The sequence below is a fragment of the Giraffa tippelskirchi genome, chromosome 3 (genome assembly GCF_054371585.1).
Source record: "Giraffa tippelskirchi isolate mGirTip1 chromosome 3, T2T-mGirTip1v1.2.pri, whole genome shotgun sequence".
NCBI classification, from domain to species: Eukaryota; Metazoa; Chordata; class Mammalia; order Artiodactyla; family Giraffidae; genus Giraffa; species Giraffa tippelskirchi.
In genome coordinates, this window is record NC_137277.1 from 41,641,980 (window position 1) to 41,662,260 (window position 20,281).

Below are 20,281 nucleotides of genomic sequence, written 5' to 3' on the forward strand. Positions count from 1 at the left end.
GGGGCGAGTGTGTGAGTGTGTGTGCGTGTGTAGTGGGAGTGGGGGGTCCTTCACTTTCCCCCTCTCCGACTCCCCATCCACGCCTCCCTCCTCCCCGCCGCCACTCTCCGGAGCGCCCGCCCACCGAGTCCCCCAGCCCCCCAGCCCTCCCCATCCCCAGGAGGAAGGCAGAGCGGCGGCAGCGGGGAAACGTAAAGTTTCTGCTGCTCAAAGTGACGCAGACATTCTTTAAGAGCTCTTTGGCGGCGGATATCTAGAGATCAGACCATGTGAGGGGCCGAGAGTACAAATAACTGCCGCGCCGGCGCCGAAACAGGCAGCGGCGCCCGGGTGCCTCGACGGCGCGAGGGTCGCCCGCTCCGAAGCCCCGGACCAGCCTCCGCGGACTCCCGGCAGGTGGGTCCGCTTTCCTTCTGGCTTTTCAGGCCCACTTCTCTCCAGAACTTCATCCCGCGAGCACCACACCCCCACCCCCGCCACTCCCGGGGGCCGGCGCGGGGGGTTTGGGCAGGGCGGGTGCGCGCGGAGTCGGACCAGGGGACTCGGGCGGATGATACGCTCGGAGCGCTCCTTCCTCCCCAGAGGCCTGGGGGGCGGCCCAGTTGCCCAGGAAGGTCCCGAGCTTGGAGGCAAAAGTTGCTTTACTTTGAACCCAGGGCTTCTGTTTGCTCTTCGCTGACCGCCATCGCGTGCAGGGGGCTGTGTGCAGGCATCTCCGCGGGGAGAGCCCTGCTGGACACAAATGCCCAAATATCTAGAGAAATTTCCGAATGACACTTAAGTGGGACGAGTCTCCGCACGCTTGGGTGGTTTTCACTCGCAGAGCCGATGCATGCTCAGTCATTCAGAATTCATGTGAAACCCAGAACTCCAGCGAGCTGTTCTACATGGTTAAAGTGTGTGCCCATCAGTTGCTTGAAAAATGTGTACGTTCAAATTTGTTTTCTCAAAGCCTCTCTGGAGCTAAAGAACACTAAGAAGCACATTTCTTTTTGGCCTGGGTCTTCTGTGTAATGAATTTTTTTTTTTTCAGTTGGGGTTCTCAAGATTTCAGAGGGATGGGATTTCTAAGAGTCAGACCTTAAAAAGGCTTCTGTGTTAGTATTTTTATGATCAATTTTGTCCATAAAAATGAACCGGGTTAATGGATTATTTATGAGCCTGCTAGCTCTCATCACAGTAAGAAGAGATCAAATATTTAATGTGTGTTGCCTTAACACACATTAGACATGGGAAAAATGTCTAAGAAAGCAACATTGAGATTTGTTGCTTAATGAAGTGGAGGGGGCACCGTGGGCGCATGGATGTTTGGGGTTTGGGAGTGGAGAGAAACACACAGCTTTTACTCTGTCCGCTACTTGCTTTCCTGTGAAGCCACCGGTGCTCAAAGGTTGAAGTTTTCCTGCCTGCAGACTGCGGTGGGGGTGGCTGCTTCTAGCATGGATGAGAAGGCAGGTTCTTAAGAGGTTTGTGCAAGCTGTTTGGGGCCCAGGTTTTTGTTTTTTTCCCGTGAACCTGCATAGGAGTGAGTTGAAACTGCTTCACAATTAATCAAAAGTCCCCCCAACACTCAAGTGATCCATCTAGGACATTTCGGATGTGACCCTGGCACAGATATTCAAACCCATTGCTTTCAGTCTCCTTGCTTAAACATATTTATACTAGGGGTGAGTGGCGGGGTGGGGGTTTTAAATTTCAAACTTAAAACATTGAAGTTTTAATGCAATCAACAAAACCTCAGAAATTTCTCTCTGGGGAATTTTTAAAGTTTTCTGAGCATTTTGATGACACTCGGAGAGGCATGTCAGAGGGTCACAAATGGCTGAGGTGACCGTGGAAGGAGGTGCTTTGCTGTGAGTGTTCTCTCTCACAGCGGGCTTGCAGAAACATTCTAGACATCCCCCTCCAAAGAGAATCCCAAGTGATGCCAGACATTCAGCCAGTGAGTGGCCATTCTTCTCCTTCATACACTGCAAATGCTATCATTTGGGAGAACAAAGGCAGGGCTGCCTGAAGAAGTTTAGTTTGGCCTAATGAATCCATAGGATATGATCATGAGTTGACTTTTTAAGTAAAGATGACTGGGCGGCCAAAGGGAAAACTATACAGTCCTGTTTTGTCACTTTAAGAAGTTACCTCAGACCTCAATTATTCCCCGTCACAGGTCAACTCCTCTGGGTCTTGAGGTTTTAGCTCTAAGTAAGGGGTGGGGGACCCTGTATAACCGATGTCCATGTCTCCTTCAGTCCCCTCTGCTCACTCTGTGACTGTGACCCTCGCTTCTCTGCTTTAAGCAAACTTGAGTTTAAATGATGGTGCAAAATGCCTGAGGGCCGGGACAATCTGCCCGGATGTTTCCTTCAGATTAGGGTCCTCTGGGGACCCACGGCTTTCACTCTAAGGCCTAAGGCTTTGCACACTGACATGCACAAGTTAAGTCCTGCAGTTCAACCATGTCCAACCAACAGGGGCCTGAGTTCCCTCACTCCTCGAATCCCCTTTGCAACTCCTCCACCTAGGGTGTAGGGCAGGAAAAACAACACACACCTCCACACACACACACACACCCCTCCGAGCTTGGTGGTGTTCCACAGGACAGGCTTGGGAGCAGAATCCAAGGTCTCATAAAGCACACTGTTCCTCTTTTCTTGGGCAAGTGATGCAGGGTCCCCTGTTGCTGTGGGGAATTCCACTTGGGCTTAACCAGGAAAAGTAGAACCCTAAGGAAAGAAAACTACCATCTTTCTAGGAAGGAAAGGTGGAAAATAGATGAAACTAGCATTTTAAAGAACTCTGGCATAAATGACTTCCCCTGGTCAGAGGATGACCTACTTTTCTAGGGTAGGCACAAAACCCGCAGTCGGCCAGCACAGGTCCCCACCTCCTTGCTCCACCATTTCCTGGCAGAGCTCATCAAACTGACCTGGGCCCACGTGCAGAAATGATCTGAGTCAAGTCTCGTGGAGGAGGCATTCCCTCCTGCCTGACCTTTGTCAGCTGTCAGCACCTGGGAAGATGAAGGCTTATTTACTGAACATCAGCAACATCTTTGTAAGCCACGTGTTTCCCACCCTGTGTCTAATGGGGTGACAAACCCAGTGGAGATAAGACCTGGGCGAAGTAGTCTGGCTGCCTTATTTTCTTCTTCTCTTTGGCTCTGCTGGAACCCGGTAGCAGCTCCCTCACTGCCACCCCAACCCTGGACCAGGGGCACTCAACTGTGGGTATTTAAACCATTGTGCTTAGTTGTGTACGACTCTTTGCCACCCCATGCACTGTAGCCCATCAGGCTCCTCTGTCCATGTGGTTTCCCCGGAAAGAATACTAGAGTGGGTTGCCATTTCCTACTGCAGGGGATCTTCCCGACTCAGAGGTCAAACCCAGGTCTCCTGCATTGCAGGCCGATTCTTTACCAATGGAGCCACTAGGGAAGCTTATCTTTCTCGTGAAAGTGAAAGTGTTACTTGCCAGTTGTGGCACACTCTTTGCTACCCCGTGGACTGTAGCCTGCCAGGCTTCTCTGTCCATGGAATACCTCCAGGCAAGCATGCTAGAGTGGGTAACCATTCCTTTCTCCAGGGGATCTTCCTGACTCAGGGATCGAACCCAGGTATCCCACATTGTAGGTGGATTTTTTTTTTTTAACTGTCTGAGCCACCAGGGAAGCCCCAGCAGTGCCTGGGATAGCTGACTGTAGTATTTAAGCCATAGAATTTTCTAAAAGCCAGGACAGGATAGCTCTCCATTAACCCCCCAAACAGAGTGAGAGAGAAACCCCAGCGACATGGAGACAGGAAGGTCATGTCCCAGGGCCAGCTTGATGGCCAGGGTCCCCAGGCACTGGCATGGGGCAAGTGGCATGGGGAAGGTCTCCAGGGATCCTGAGGTCCAGGTCTTTCTGTTATTATTTGAGGTCGGAAGGGAAGGAGCGGGGGGGGGGGGGGGGGTGACAAGGCCTGGCGGACCTGGGAGAGCTGCTTGTGTGCTCTGGGGGAATCCTGAGCTGGAGGCTGGTAGATGGGCTAGGGGAGAGGGATCCAGGGCCTTTGCCTCCTCGTGTTGTGTGGTCTTTCTGGGCGTATTCAAGGAAAAAGAAGATTATACTTTGCTAGGGAAGCTGTTGCAAGGAAATAAACATTTTTTTTTCCCCTCTAAGGGATTCCCTAGAATCAGGGAAGGGCAGAGTTGAAAGGGGACTTGTTGACGATCTGCTCCAAGTCCTCCATGGCTTGTTCAAGTTCGCCCACAGCCCTGAGGACCTGGCCAGGCCTTAAACTTGAGTCTCCTGAACTTTTCTCTCCACTGGGTGTGTTGTGTTAACAGCTAATTGAGTGAGCTGGCTCTTTTCCTTGTTTCAGAGGAGAGAAGCTGGGGCAGGAAGGAAAGGGGAGGGGAGAGAGAGAGAGAGGAGAGGGGGGATTCGCTATGCCAGAGCGAGGTGAGCTTTGACTGACTGGAGGTTTCTCAGTCCGTACCAGGGCTAGAATTCTTTTTCTCCCCTCAATGTTTTATATTGAAAAATTTCAACTGAAAAGTTGGAGAAATGGCCCCCTGAAGCTTTACCCAGATTCACCACACTTTGCCACTTTTGTGCCTGTACTTTATTTCTCATTAGACACATGTCCAGTTTTTACATATGTAACACATATAATTTGATACTTTCTGTATAAAATATAATGAAATGATTATACTACATATATAATTTTGTTGAACCTGTGAAAATTTGCAGACATCCAAATACTTCACCCCTGAATGCCTTTTTTTTTTTTTGAGATATTCAGCACTTTATTATAAAATAAGTTTTGTGTAAGATCATTTTGCCCAACTGTAGACTAATGTAAGTATTCTGAGTGCATTTTAGGTCGGCTAGTCTAAGCTATAATGGTTGGTCGCTTAGGTGTATTAAATGCATTTTTTTCCACCCCTGAATTCTTCAGCTTGTGTTTCCTAAGCACAGGGACATTCTCCTACATAACCAGAGCCCCGTTGTTATCACATATGGAAAACTTAACATTGATAAAATATTTTTATAGAATGTACAGTCCATATTCAAATTTCCTCCACCATCTCAGTGATGTCCGTTTTAGCTCAGAGGGTTACTTTTTGAGACCGTCAGCTCCTAGGAGGGATGAGAAACAACCTCTTGCCCTCATCTCAGTGCGTCTGAGAATCAGATCAATTCTGTCATGATGAACTGATTCTTCATGAATGTCCCCAAACCATGTGTGTGACACATTGTAAAACACATTTCAGAACTTGTAGGCCCACAGGCACCTTCAGCATTACCCAAGTCACAAACAACTTGTGGCTCTAGGGCACCCTGTCCCCTCCTCCACTCTGTTGCCAGACCCCATCTGTCCCCTCACTTAGCTCTCCCCCTGCCCCCACCCAGAGAGATGGCCCCAGTTCCCCCTTCTTCTCATCTTCACTCACACTGTATTTAATTCCACTTCCAATCCCTTTCTCCTCCCCTTCTCTCCTCCACCAGCTGCCACAGGTAAATCCGCCCTTGTTTCCTAACACCCTGTCCCTGGGGCTGGTTTTCTTTCTCTCCCTTGACTTCCTTTGTGGGTCTAATCCTGTCTGTTTCACACAAAAGTAGTTTAGTAATACACCTGTCTTAAGGAAAAGAAAACTCTTGCGTTTGGAAATGCTCCCATGTGTGTTTGAAAGCTTGATTTCAAAAAAAAAAAAAGAAAGCTTGATTTCTACTTATGGCATAAATTGCCTTGTAACAATAAAGGAGGATTTAGAAGGTATAAGTGATACTCCTCATTCTGCCTAATCGAACAGGTCACCTGTTCGAGTTTCCCAAGTCTCTTTCCTGGCCTTGTCCACACCAAAACAGATGGCAGCCCCAGAATGAAAGCTTTCTGCAAAAAGTTGCAAGTTGTGTAGTTAAATGTAGTAAAGGATCTGTGACTTCAACCTGTAAAGGCACTTCCACAGATTCTATACACGAGTCTCTCTACCTCCTTATTCTTCTCTCCTTAAGTTTAGTTTTCCTCAGGAACCAGAAAGAATGTTAAACAACTTATAATGAGTTTGTCACCTCCCATCCCCTTTTGTAGTACTGAACAATGCTGTATTTTATAGCTTACATTTTAGATGTTTTAGTATCTTTTGGTTAAACTAGGGTTTTGTAGCTTAGGAGGTTAACCACCATTTGCAACATTTTTTTCTGCGGGTTGAAAATACACTGCAAGTTCCAAACCAGCAACTCACAAACGAGTGTTTGGAACACAAACCTTTGATGGGCATGCCCGCTGGTACTTGTTCAAAGTCTAAAAGCACAACCTGGGCTCCTCTTTAATCCTAGACATGCCAGTCTTTTCCAACCCAGAGTTCATTACAGTTGTGATAGTCCTTTATCCACCCCAGAGATGCTCAGCAGATCTTCCTGATGGGTGAGGAGGGAGGAGGGGCAGACGCCCCTGAGGATAGGACCCAGGAAGAAAGAAGAGAGGCTCACCTGAGCCTCACACCTGCCAGCATGGCTCGAGCCCAGGAAACCCAAAATAGACCCATAGACCCTCCGGGCTGGGAGTGTGCACACACCTGGTCAGCAGGTATTTGAGGCCAAACTGTATAAGCCATGGCCCCTGCTTTCCAGGGGATGCAAAGCAACTGGACACAAAAGGATAATAAAATGATGCTTGATAATCATCGAGGAATGACAGATGAGATCATCTTGGGCTAGGGTGGTGCGAGAGAGCTACATGGAGGAGGTGGATAGAAACTTAAGCCAGGCCTGGAGAATGTAGGATAATTAGAGGCAGCGAAGGGGCGGGGGTGAGGATGTACTGGGCATGCTCAGTGGCCCACCTGCCCCTGATAACCTGGGTACTTGCTAATGATGCAGCACCCACATGAATCTCTATTAGAATCTCTGAGCAAGTAGCGTAGGAATCGCCTGTTTACAAGTTTCCTAGTGACTCCAAGCCACTGATTGAGAAGAACAGGAACAGGTGACAGCCTGGGAAAGGAGATGGAGTCCATAGCTTCTGGCTCAGGGGCCCCACCTGTGCTGCAGGCAACGAATCCCTGAACCTTGTGGGCTCCGGCTTCCTTCCCTAGAAAAGCAGAATGGGTTGTGTATGTGTGATGGCAGAGTGGTCATCAACTCACTGTCACGTATTGATGCTTTCCATGTGCTAGACACTGAGTTAAGCATTTGTCATACTTTTATTTAATTCCCACAATAGCCTTTAGGGAGCAGGAATTTTAATGGTCTGTTTTCACACATGAGCAAAGGGAAGGTCAGAGAGGTCAAGTAATCTGCCCAAAGTCACACAGCCGGTCAATGCTAGGTCTGGGATTCCAGTGCAGATCTATGCGACAGGAGAGCCCTGGGTTGTGGACACACAGACTGTTAAATGACACCTCAGGAATGTGGTTAGTCTAGCTTTCCTGTTCATGTTCACTACAGGAGGGCTATTTCTCCCTATCCATGCCAGATCCATTTCTTTTTTATTAAGCAATTAATTTTACCTTTGCCCAGCCTCTGGAGTGATCTCAACCCCAGCACAAATGGCTAATGCTCTCAATTTTACCCTCTGTGTGGAGGGAAGATTAAGCTATCCTTCTCCTAGGAAAGTTCTGGACGGAGGCCCTTTTTCCTTTCTCATGGTATCTGGCCCAGGTGGTCCTGAGGATTGTAGCCCATTTAATTCCTCTCCAAAAAATTAAACTGTCTCTTACAAGGCAGTCTTTGGGTAAGGAGATGACTGATAGTCATTTCTATCCCTTACATCCAAACAACAAGAAGATTTTCTCTACTCGATCCGTTCAGATCATGAAGTCTTTCTACATTGTTTGAAAGGCTAGCGGGAGTCCCAGTGGCTTATGACCTAAGTCACCACACCCCTCAGAGAACTCAACAGTCTCTTCAACAGATACAAAAACAAACCTTCATCTTGCACTGTGGAGACATGAACCGGAAGCAACGAAAATCCAGGGTCCCATGACAGAAGCAGTGCGTGCAATAGCAACAAAAGGAAAACCTTTGAAACCCAAGGACAACTTGAAGCTAAAAATGCACGGTATCTGAACATGCTGCATCCAGTCAGCAGAAACCTCGGTTTACAGCAGATCGGGCGGTAGCACTTGAAAGTAGCTCCAGCCTCTCCCTCGTTCCACGTGCTGGTCAGATTTTGGCCTTGTACCATGGACTCCATGAAGGCAGGACCAGGCCTGCCTCGTCTGCAAGAGCCTTAGGTGTAGTAGGTGGGGAGTATGTGTCTACTGAATTAGGGCAAATCGGTGGCAGTGGGCCAGGCTCAGTGTTGACTGAACATGTATAGGCATATATGTTTACTGTGTTTAGTAAACATGTTTACTGTTTACTGTGTTATAGGCACGGTATAACCCTATACCGTGTTACAGGACTCTGCAACTTCTATCATCCTTGGTGTCGTGGGAACTTTAGACTCCCTCTGAATAGAGAATACAAATTGCCACTTGGCTCTATAACCTATAATTAATCTTATCTCAGCGGTAAACCCATAATTCACGCTGGTTTTGGTGGAGGGGTAGGGGGGCGTTGTTTTCATGTATTTGGGTTTTTTTGGAAAATGACAGTGAGTGTCCTGAGAAATGAACTCACTTTGATCTGGAAACGTGAAGTCAAAGTACAAAATTTCTGTAGTGTTTCTGCTTAGAATGTGCTGAGGGGGGTCAAACAGACAAGTAGAGTCATGGGCATCTCCAGAGGGCTGGGTGGCTTCATGACTCATCTGTAATTATCTGCTTGTTCAGTTACTGGTTCCCCTGGCTACAGAGACTGAGCTTGTGGAAAGAGGAATGGAGATGTGATGGGGAGAAGTTGAAATAGAAACAGTACTTTTTACTCGGGGTGGGGAGGTGGGGTGAGTTAGCCCACCCCCTGGGCTGGGAGGAAGCCCGGCTGTACACAGAAAGTCTTGGCATCCTGTCACCCGCACCCCCGTGCGGCCCCTCGTGTGCAGAGTCGTGGGCCGCAGAGGGGTTCCTGGGCATCAGGCCGTGGTCCCACCGTGGAGCTGGGTGACCCACCCGCAGCGCATCACCTGCTCAGCCTGGGAAAACGGCACACATCCCAGATGCACACAAAGGCTTCTGGGGCTGTTTCTGGCCATGGGGAATCTCAAGTCTGCCAGGAGGAGGTCACAGCTGTAATAGTGACCTTCTTTGCAGTCTCTCTACCCAGCAGGATAAAAATACCTTTAAAAAAAAAAAAAAAGAGAGAGTGTTCTTAGAAACCAAACTTCTTAACATCTCTTCCTTCTATATTCCTGGACCGGCTCACTCTCAACTACCGCTGTGTGCTGGTATCAGAGGGAGAAGCTGGTCAGTGCTTTGCAGAACCAGGGAAGTGGGAAAGGAGTCTGGTTCCACAGTCAGCACCCTGTAGGCAGAAGGGGGCCCAGGCCCGGGCATCTATCTGCTCCTGGCCGACAGATTAGTCCCTGGGAGGGGGTTCCTTCTGAAAGGTAGAAGAGTGAGTTGAGGAAAAGGAGACGAGCGTCTCCTTCCTGTTTGGTGGCTTCTTGTGGCTGTAACTTATCTTCTTGCACCCCAGGGTCTTTGATGGGGGTGGGAGAACCCCAGAAAGCAGAGCTGGATAGAGAGACACCACCCTCAGGGGAGAGGCAACCTCAAGTCATGACTGGGCTAAAGGACCCTCTGAATAGGTTTTCTTACGTGGGCCATTTCAGATGTTAATAAAACTTTTTTTTTTTTTTAATGCTGAGGGATATTTCAGGAAAATAAGACCATTCATGCAACAATAGTCTGGTGTATTGCTGTTTTAGGAGTTGCTCATAACGGTTGCCAAGAAATCAGGATCCTTGGGGGCTGAACCCCAGAGGACCCTGAAGAACATACATTGCCACCCTCTCCCCCCAAAGTTCACCAGCCCATCCACATTCTCCAACTTCCTGCAGAGAGCCCTAAGGGAGGAAGTAAATAAAGTCTAGAACAACACAGGACTCCTGCAGCAGGAGGGTGACAGAACCACTGGATGGCTAAACGGTTATTCCCCCACTAACGTGTTCTTCCCAAGATAGGTGATGTTTTCCTCCTAGAGAGCATGGTGGACGTGCTGGAGGAAGGTTGGGTGATGCAGTTGATCTTTGAGCTTCAATTTTAAATGAGAGGAAAGTTGCAGCATTACAGGTTGGGAAGACATCCCTACAGAAAATTTTGGGTAAAATTTTGAAGATGGAGAAAGGAAAACCTGGGTCATGGGCAAGATCTGTCAGCTGGATGCCATCTGACCATCCACACCTGGTAAAGCTCTTTATCTCTGCCATCTGGTCTGCAGGTTCTTCAGTGTTTAATGTAGAAAACATGTCATCGATAGAGGCCAGAGGCAAGTACAGAGGCCTTCTCCAAACAACACAACCAGAGACTGCCAAGTTCAGGTTTAACTGTGTGTTTAAATATATTGACATCTCATCATCTCTCTCCAAAAAAAAAAAAAACCCCAAAAACTTAAAAACCCCTTAGCCTGGTGAATGCTTCCTTATGGTGAATGAGAGGATGTGTGCTTATTTTAGAAGTCCATCAAGTCTAGTTGAGGTGGTGCGGTAGGTGGGGTGGGTGGGGCGATGGGGAAGGCTGGACAGAGGCATCAAAGTAAGCCGAATGGGTTTTTATCTAGATCACTGTCAGAAATTCATTTCCTTCTATAGGTCACCTCTGCCTCCTTGAGCTGAGGATAGAGTTGGGGGTGGGAGCCAGTTAGATAGAGTAGAGCCCAGGACACCTCCCCACACCTCCTATACACACATACCTTTGCTATATAGAGCTGGTTTCTCTCTTGTTGCTCTAATATTTTTGGCATCAATCAACTAATCCCTTTAAAATTTTGTTTTCTACTTTACAGAAAGAAACTACATAGTCAGCAAGGAACTCTAATTACTTGCATCCCCTTCATTCTAATCCTTACCAATATTTATGTGCATAGTCATCAGTATGAAGCAACTACTCTGTGTTCTAATTTTTCACTTACTGCGTGTTTGTCTCTACATGTCCAGATGTAGATAGTTATAGTTCACTGAAAGCCCCACCAGGGTAAGAGACATACACTGCCATTTTTACAAAATCCCAGTTCCTAGTCAACCTCCCACTGTTGAATTTAGAAGATTCGTATCAGACCTTGGCGGTTATGAACAGCAGTAGCAGTCATCCCTAGACACCTTTTCCTAGAAAGGTATAATGTGATTTGAATTAAGCCGAAACATGTTTCAACTGCAAACTGTTTCAGAGTTTGAAAAGTTCAAGCCCAGAAGGTCAAAGTTAGCTGGAAGGTCCTGGCTCCTTACTACTTTATAACTGACATAGGTTTAAAGTCCAAAAGGGCTCAGATTTCTACCCCATGTAGAAATCTCAGGAAGCTGAGCTGACTTCCCTGCACCCTGGCCCACGGCAATGACATAAAGGTGTGGCAGCCCCGAGGCACATGGGGACGGACACCAGCCACATTGGCATCCATAACCTCTGCGCTCCTCTCTCTGGCTCTTCTGGCGTGAATGAGAGGTGACCCTGCCTACCCACTGTCACAAAATAACGAGTGGATTAGCCCCAAGAGTTGCTGGGAGTGGCAAGAAGAATGAATGGTGAGCAGCAGTGCCATTTAAGGCTCTGTCAGACTTGCAGAGCCGTGATGGGAACGCAGAAAGTTGAGGCACAGATGGACGGGACGCAGCTAGAGGCAGCTCAGACCTGCCCAGAGGTTTCTGAGAGCTGGGCTCCTGAAGAGTGAAGTCTGCACTTAAGGAGCTAGGGGTGCCTAACAAAGGGTGGCCTTTTTATCTCTCTCCTATGCTCCAAATCACACGTATAGTTGATATGAAATATACTTTTGAGTGTTCAATTTAAATGATGGAGAGGACTATCCTTACCTATTTGCTGCCAGAAACTGCTGCTTTGTTACTTTTTTCCCAGCACAGCATCCAAAACAAAGTAAGTGTTCTGCGAAACTTTGTGGGAGCTTTGTTCTTCTGAGTCCCTGGTAAACTCCGGGGTGGGGTTCCAGTCCCTCAATTGAAGTCAATATTTTGTTCATAATGGAGCCTACGAAAAACCTGGGTTATTTGCTATCTACTTTCGTTTGCCTTATTGGTTTTTTTTTTTTCCTTTTTAAATTACTCGGTTGTGACTTGATACCTAGCATGGGTTGAAAAATGTTGTTGATTTTATTGACTCTTATGTAGCAAATAGGATATCTCTCGTTTAACAGATGGCTTTCTGATCCCATTACCTGATGTAGTTTAAGATGTATGATGAGTTACAAAAGACAAGTAAAACACCCAATTCTGTTCTCCTTTTGCCTTTCCAACAGAACTCTCAGTCCCACTGATGTAAAGTTCTGGGGAGATCCACAGGTCTGAGCACCAAGAATTCAGGTCGGTCCTTGGCACATGGGCATCAGCATCACCTTCTAGCCAGCAGGATGGAGACCACCCCCTTAAATTCCCAGAAGGAGCTATCAGCGTGTAAGGATGGAGAAGATTGTCAGGAAAATGGGGTTCTACAGAAGGGTGTCCCTGCCCCTGGGGATAAGGCAGAGTCCGGCCAGATCTCCAATGGGTACTCAGCAGTTCCGAACCCCGGCGCAGGAGACGATACTCAGCACTCCATCCCGGCTGCCACCACCGCCCTAGTGGCTGAGGTTCATCCAGCAGAGCGGGAAACCTGGGGCAAGAAGGTGGATTTCCTCCTCTCTGTCATTGGCTATGCTGTGGACCTGGGCAACATCTGGCGCTTTCCCTACATTTGTTACCAGAATGGAGGGGGTCAGTATCGTGGGCTGTGGGCAGAGGCTCTGACCCAGGGGTGGTCTGTAGGTCCTCTTGGGAGGCCAGAAGATAGATCGTGTCTTTCCTATCTTGTTTAACTGATATGAGTCTGGAAACATGGTTGCTTAGACTTTCAAGCTAGTCTGTGTGGGCCTGTGTGTGTGCTAAGTTGCCTCAGTTGTGTCCAACTCTTTGAGACCCCATGGACTGGAGCCAAGCAGGCTCCTCTGTGCGTGGGATTCTCCAGGTAAGAATACTGGAGTGAGTTGCCATGCCCTCCTCCAGGGGATCTTTCCGACCCAGGGATCGAACCCACATCTCTTGCGTCTCCTGCATTGGCAGGCGGGTTCTTTACTACCAGCACCACTTGGGAAGCCCCCAAGCTAGTCTAAGAGAAAACAAATCTCCAGTAAGCCAAAACTGTAAATCTAGGCATGTCTGCCGCTCCCTGGGTCATGAAGTTGAATGAAAGCTCCCCTGAAGCTGACCTCACCAGATTTTCAGCATCGTTAGCGCTCCATCTGTGGAAGAGCCCCTCCTCTCATCCCTGCATTACATAAGCCCCTGCTCTCCACCAAGCAGACGTGAGGGAATTAGCACCAGCCCTGTGCTGAGTTCTTTCATTCCTGCTGACTGGTTTTGCTCACAAGAGTCGAGAGCTGTTAGTTCTGTGAAAGACGTTGGGAAGTGGCTCCAGGGTCCCAGACCCTCCTGGACCTTTGGACCTGTGTGAGCTCAGAGAAGCATTCCCTGGTGGCTCAGATGGTAAAAGGGGCATCAGCTCAGGTCCCGATTCTAAAGTCACAGTCTGGGCAAGATCCGTAGCTGAACCCAGCCATGTTAATGCCAACCCCAACCCATATATGGACATGCCTTATATCTCCAAGAGTGTTAGATTGTTCAGGAGAGAGGATTTCTTGTTCCTCCTCCTATCCCTAATGCCTCCAGAGCAGTTTATTTGTAGATTATCAATACAAGTAGCTGACTGTAGGCATGGATATGGGAGCCTCAGAGAGCAGAGCAGGGTAGAGGAATGAGTAGGTATGGGGCCTCTGTTTTGACAGTGGACTTGCTCTTGCAACAGGAAAAGGACCAGAAATGGGAATCAGATCAGTCAATATTTGACGGGGAATCTGGTAACAGATTTAGGAGGGCAGTTAAAATGAGGTTTGAGGGGTAGTTCTTTTGGGTCCCCTCATTTCCTCCATGACCAGACACAGAGTTGCCTGGATTTACTGAATCTTTTAAGGGCCTGGGTCCATTACCTGCAATGGCCATTCTGGGAGCTTTGGGAAGCCCAGTCCTCCCAGCCTGGGAGGAGCGGAAGTTGGAATCATCTTATCTCCAGCTTGGGAGGACTCACCTTTAGCCTGAGGATTATAGAAGGGGCTGGGTCACTGTTGATGTTTCCCCTACACTCATTCCCTATGTGAAACCAGTCAAGCAAACCCTTTGGACAGATGCCACCATGAGAACACAACGTGGTTCTTGTTCTCAGGCCAGGGTTACCCAGCGTGATTGTAAGTTAGGTGAGACCTTTCTGAGTTGCACAGGTTTCTAGGTTCAGAGTACTTCATGGAAGGGAAAGTTCTCAGGGAAAATCACAGCCAGCCCACCCTTTGGGCTGAAACTCAGGCTGCAGGTGAGCAATCCCTAGTGTGGTGTTTCCAGGTCTCGTGTCAGCCACGAGAGCCAGCAGACACCAGCATCCCCAGTGAGGCGCAGTTCTGCACTTTTTCATTCTGTAGTGAACTACCTGCCTGTTCCAGCCACACCCACAAATCTGGCTCAGGAGGGTGCATTCTGGCTCTGTGGAATGATGGAAATATAACCAAACATCAATAATCAAGTGTCTGGAGCCAGGATACAGATTAACAAAGATACTAATTCAGTGACTTGTAGACTATGACAGCTGTTGTACAGTTTGTCACAGGAGATCTGTTCCAGGGTCCCAAGCATTGGTCCATGTACTGGCTACATCAGAATCACTTGGGGAGCTTAAAAGAAAAATCTGTGTTATACCCATACCTGAAGATTTTGCTGCAGGAGGTCAGGCTGGGTGTGTGCTTTTAAGCTTACCCGGGAGTCTGATGTGTAGGCTGGGTTTGGGAACCTCAGTTCTCAACCCTCATCTTCTAGTAGAGGAAATAGAGGCCCAGAGAAGGGTTCTTCCAACAGTTAGCCGTGGAGCTGGTCCCAGTGCCTGTTCTGTTGACTCCTAGACCCGGCTTCCTTCCCACGTACTCTGCTGCCACCCAAACCTCACTTCTCTGTGGAGCTCTGTCCACGACTTCCAGCAAAGCCCTGAGACAGGGGAGCAGTGTGTGGGCCCCTCAGGACAGGGTGGCGTCATGGCTCTGGAGCATCAGATGGTTCTGCAAGTCTAGGTCATCTGGGCTGTCCTGGGCACTCCCTGGACACTTGTGGGCAGGGAGTGAAACCATCTTTCCTCTGCCTCAGGGGCGTTCCTCCTCCCCTATACTATCATGGCCATTTTCGGGGGGATTCCGCTTTTCTACATGGAACTTGCACTGGGGCAGTACCACCGAAATGGATGCATTTCGATATGGATGAAAATCTGCCCAATTTTCAAAGGTAAGAGAAAGGCTTGGGTGGTTGGGTGGGTGAGTGGGTCCATCAAGGAAGTGATGGTTTCCATCACTGGGTGGGAGCTGGGGACCTCCTGGAATCAGTTAGACCTTAGGTATCCCTAGGAGATAACCTGAGTAATTAAGGTTTTGACTGCTTAATTGGTACGAGACTGCTAAAGCAAAACAGAATAATTGGCAATTAAAAGTAAACTAAATAGGGCAGCTTGGATGGTAGGTGAGTTTGGGGGAGAATGGATGCGTGTATATGTGTGGTTAAGTCCCTTTGCTCACTGAGTCCCTCTGCTCTCCACCTGAAACTGTCACGTTGTTTATCGGCTATATTCAGATATAATATAAAAAGCTTAAAAAATAATAATTCCAATTTAAAAAGTAAACTAAATAGAAAAAAAAACATTAATAGCACACATACATTTTCTGTAACGTGTGATCTTGTAAATACAAATCAGGAATTTACCACATGGCCGCTTTTCCACCGTGTCCCAGTGATCAGGGGAGGAAATGAATGGCAGCGCCACCTTTACCGCACCCAGGCTGCAGCGCCTCACTGCCAGCTGCCCTTGAACCTTGGCCTCCCTCGCCCTCTCTCCCAGGGATAGGTTACGCCATCTGCCTCATCGCCTTCTACATCGCCTCCTACTACAACACCATCATGGCCTGGGCCCTCTACTACCTCATCTCCTCCTTCACGGAGCAGCTGCCCTGGACCAGCTGCAAGAACTCCTGGAACACTGGCAACTGCACCAACTACTTCTCCGAGGATAACATCACCTGGATGCTCCACTCAACATCCCCTGCAGAAGAATTTTACACGTAAGTGCATGTAAGTGAGGGGGTGGCCCTTTAGGGGCAGGCCACACCCCTGGGCTTTGGCTTCTTGGGAGGCCAGTGGGGGCCAAGGGCTCTTCACCTCTTGGCTGATGTTTTGTTTTGTTTTTTTATTGGAGGAAAACTGCTTCACAGTGTTGTCAGTTTCTGCTGTACAACAAGGCAAACCAGCCATAATTATACATACACCACCTCCCTCTGGAGCCTCCCTCCCCTCCCTACTGATGGATTTCGGAGAGAAGCTTTCCGGGAAGGGGCATGAATGAGGGTGAGGGGGTTGGGAGAGACTGCCTTGAGTATTCCACAGTCCGGGCCTCTGTGCTGTACCCCTTTTTTCTGTTGTGCCCAGGCTGGTCCCTACCTTCACATTCCAAAATTATTCCCCTGCATAAAAATTCCCTCCTTCCTGGGCCCTCCTCTCAGGCAGGTGTCATGGAAGCAAAACCTCCCATGACCTCAGTAGTTTGAAACTACTCAAGAGTTTCTGGTTTCATATGTTCACGTGGATCTACCCTTCGGAAGATGATGCCTAGAGTAGGGAGTTTGCTTTAGTGCTGGAATTTCAGGCAGTGGAAGCCCAAAGGGTGGGGAAGGGGCCCCCTGCCCACACATACAAATCCTTGTGCACTGAAAAGCCAGTCGTGTGAGTCACTGGTTCGGTCCCTGCCCAGGAGGGAGAGACCTGACGTCTGCCTTTGGGCCGAGTGCTCTTCCCAGGGTCAGTTGGCTTGAGTGCCCTGTTCTCTTCTTCAGGATGGCCCGAGCCCCTCCCAGCTCTCCCCAAAGCTTGGGGGCCACTTGGTCCTTGCAGCGCGGTTTCCGTCTTTTCTCTTGGCCGCCACCTAGAGGTATCACACACTGTGTGTACTCAGGTCACGGCTCAGACCCTATCACAGGCCCTCCTTTCTCTCATTCAGGCGCCACGTCCTACAGATCCACCGGTCGAAGGGGCTCCAGGACCTGGGGGGCCTCAGTTGGCAGCTTGTCCTGTGCATCATGTTCATCTTCACTATTATCTACTTTAGCATCTGGAAAGGTGTCAAAACATCTGGCAAGGTGAGGAGGACTCTGGCTGCAGATCCAGAGTCTGCCAAGGGGCCCTGGAGGATCTCAAACTCAGAACTCAGTAGCCTGGACAGCCACAGATAGGGGGACGTGGTTTCCTTTACACCGAACCCATTCCGTGATTCTCAATTTCTCTTCAACCCTATCTGTTAGAGACTTCTAGAAATGGGTCAATCCCAAGAACTATTACATGATTTTTTTAAAATTTCCTTTAATCCACTGGTAGTGTCATAACTCTTAGCGGCAATACACTGGTTGCTTTATTGTCTCCTGCTGGGTGTTTTCCCCACTTTACAGAGGGGAAGTGGGTTTAGCAGTGGTACCCACAAACAGGGACTCAGATCCCTGTCTGATTCTAAAGGCTGTGGTCTTTCTGCCACACCACCATGCCTCCTAAAATTACAGAAAAAACAAGGTAGATCTCCTTTCTTGGAGGTTTTTAAGAATAAGACAGCAGCATTCATGTGGTGATAATCTGTGTTTCCTTCCTTACAGGTGGTTTGGGTGACAGCCACCTTCCCTTACATCATTCTTTTGATCCTGCTGGTGAGGGGGGCCACCCTCCCTGGAGCCTGGAGGGGAGTTCTCTTTTATTTGAAACCCAACTGGCAGAAACTCCTAGAGACAGGGGTAAGTAATGAGGAAAGCAGTGTGCACTTGTCTGTTTTTATACTAACTGAAGCTAGTCCTAGGACTGTAGGAACAACTAAAATTTGGGTTCAGTGTTAAGTATGCAGTGATGCTTTAAACTGGAAAAAAGCATGAAAGTACCGTTGAGGCCACTGCATTGGTTTATGCCTAAATGATAGGCAATCATATTTGTCTGCACTTGGTACATGGCCATCCTTACAAGGAACTCTGAGAGCCTGTTTTCTGTCTCAGCTCATAGCCACGTGGAGGCACAAGGGCACCGGCCCAGAGATGGCCTGGGTCTTGGCCCCGACCTTTGCCTCTGCTCTATTACAGGTGTGGGTGGATGCGGCTGCCCAGATCTTCTTCTCTCTCGGCCCTGGCTTTGGGGTCCTACTGGCTTTTGCGAGCTACAACAAATTCCACAACAACTGTTACCAGTGAGTATCTGGGGCTGCCCCAAGCAAAGTGTGGAAGCAGAATGAGCCTAAGTAGCCTGGAGGAAGGTGATCAAATTGATAGCCTCACACCTGGCCAGGCTCAGGCCATGTTGACACTCTGACCCTCAGGAGTACTACAGGTGCCTGACCAATTCACTCATGGCCAGAGCACCCACCCAGAACACAACCTCACTCAGGAGTTGAGAGAGACCTCAGACTTTTTTTTGTGAGATTCTGTTTCAAGAAAATTAAATTGTGAAGCAGGTTTACAAAAACTGCAACATACATTATATGTTTAGATTTGACCTATTAATATTTAACAACAAAAATTGTGATGTGATAAGTTATACACACACACACAGACACACACAAAGAGTAATGCGCTATTCTGACCAACATGGAATGCTATGATTTATGTGAAAATCTCATTTCAGAAATTTAACAAAACAGGTAATATTGCACCAATTATGATTTAAATATCACTCATCTTTAGAGTTAATTTTGTCTTAACAGTCTATCACAGATGATGATGTTCACTAATCTGACTGTGCTATTCATAAGACAATTACAGAATTTTTTTTTTTAAAGGAGTTTACATGCACCCTAAGCAATGTGGCCTTGCATCGGGACATCAGCCTAAAGTTGTATTATGATGAGGTCCTCTCTTAAAAGTGTCAGGATGTCTTTGTGGCACTCTTACAACCTCATTTACACATAATGTCAAAAGTCTAATCTGAGGTCTTCTCAAGTGTGAGGCCAAAGCCCCCACTCTAGCTCAGGCCCTGTTTCAGAACAAGGCTTGTTCGAAATCCAGCAGTCTGTGCTCTGGGCTCTGCTGCTTTATAGGATCATCTCTTGAAACCACTTCTGACCTCCTGCTCTCCCCATGCCATGCATGGTGATAACAGCAGCTTGTGCTTCGAGGTGATGCAACCTGTCTAAGAGGCTGCACCCTGGAAGGAGACAGGCTTGAAGTCCCTGTGAGCTCAACTCGTTCATCCTTGTCAGTCTGGAGACAGATTCTCCTCAGACTCCTGACTTAGAAATGTCTCAGTTCCTTGGGTTTTCTGCTCCAGAGACGCCCTGGTGACAAGTGCGGTGAACTGCATGACGAGCTTCGTTTCAGGATTTGTCATCTTCACGGTGCTGGGGTATATGGCAGAGATGAGGAAAGAAGATGTGTCTGAGGTGGCCAAAGATGCAGGTAGGGACCTTGGGTTCTGTTGGGTTACTTGCTCCCACTGAACTGCTTTGTTGCTCTTTGGATCTTTACAAATATCTTAACTTTTGCATTATTTCTAATAGTTCCTCTTAAATTTTTCAAAGGTTTTAGAAATCTAAACCCTTTCCATGTGTTCAGGCCATAGTGGGGATGGGACAGTTCCCTTGGGGCCCAGCACTAAGGCCTTGTTACACTTGTGGGCTTGAGAATATGACTTGGATAATGCCTCTTAAAACTAGTGGGTCTGGGTCCTGTGATGGGTCCAAGTCTAGTAAGCAAATGATTACCAGTCCTTAGAATTTCCTTTTGCAGAAAAAGAAATGTAGATGATGCAGTCACTGTACTCTACTGTGAGTTATCATGGAAAAAGAGTGACAGACGTTGAAAGAGAGGTGATAGAATCTTGTGGATGGAGTCCCAGGGCTTCTTGCCAACATACGTCTGTCTTTGGCCTGACATGGTGCTCTGATCCCGTCAGCCTCATGCCCCAAACTAACGTGCTTGATTTGGACCATGGGAGGTTGAGGACATGTTCCTGATACTATCAAGAAAGTCAAAATAGCTGGAAGGCTTTATTCTAAGACCTCTATGATTATTCTAAAATCAGTTTAACATTTTTTACTGTTCTGGAGCTAAAGAGAGAGCTAAATGCTGTGAAAATTTTGGAGATCTATCAATCCTGATCTTGCTGGAGGGGTGGGGAAA

At 48.1% G+C, this 20,281-nt stretch overlaps 1 protein-coding gene across 13 annotated transcripts in view; it reads left to right on the forward strand.

The window, feature by feature from the left end:
• The first annotated feature begins 314 nt into the window (after positions 1–314).
• The window catches only part of SLC6A4 (solute carrier family 6 member 4), a 34,432-nt gene continuing 14,465 nt past the window's right edge, over positions 315–20,281 (forward strand). For 3 of the 13 annotated variants that reach the window (XR_014079576.1, XM_081580198.1, XM_081580195.1), the window contains exons 1-8: positions 315–396; positions 12,326–12,779; positions 15,243–15,377; positions 15,985–16,204; positions 17,137–17,275; positions 17,780–17,914; positions 18,251–18,354; positions 19,431–19,558. Coding sequence is in view for 12 of the 13 variants with exons in the window: in XM_081580198.1 (XP_081436324.1) it covers positions 12,437–12,779; positions 15,243–15,377; positions 15,985–16,204; positions 17,137–17,275; positions 17,780–17,914; positions 18,251–18,354; positions 19,431–19,558 (1,204 nt within the window). In the remaining variant the exon portion in view is untranslated. Of the gene's footprint in view, positions 397–10,303; positions 10,412–10,867; positions 11,601–12,325; positions 12,784–15,242; positions 15,378–15,984; positions 16,205–17,136; positions 17,276–17,779; positions 17,915–18,250; positions 18,355–19,430; positions 19,559–20,281 lie in introns of those variants that run through there. The other 10 variants (XM_081580204.1, XM_081580199.1, XM_081580201.1 and 7 more) reach the window with 9 other exon arrangements.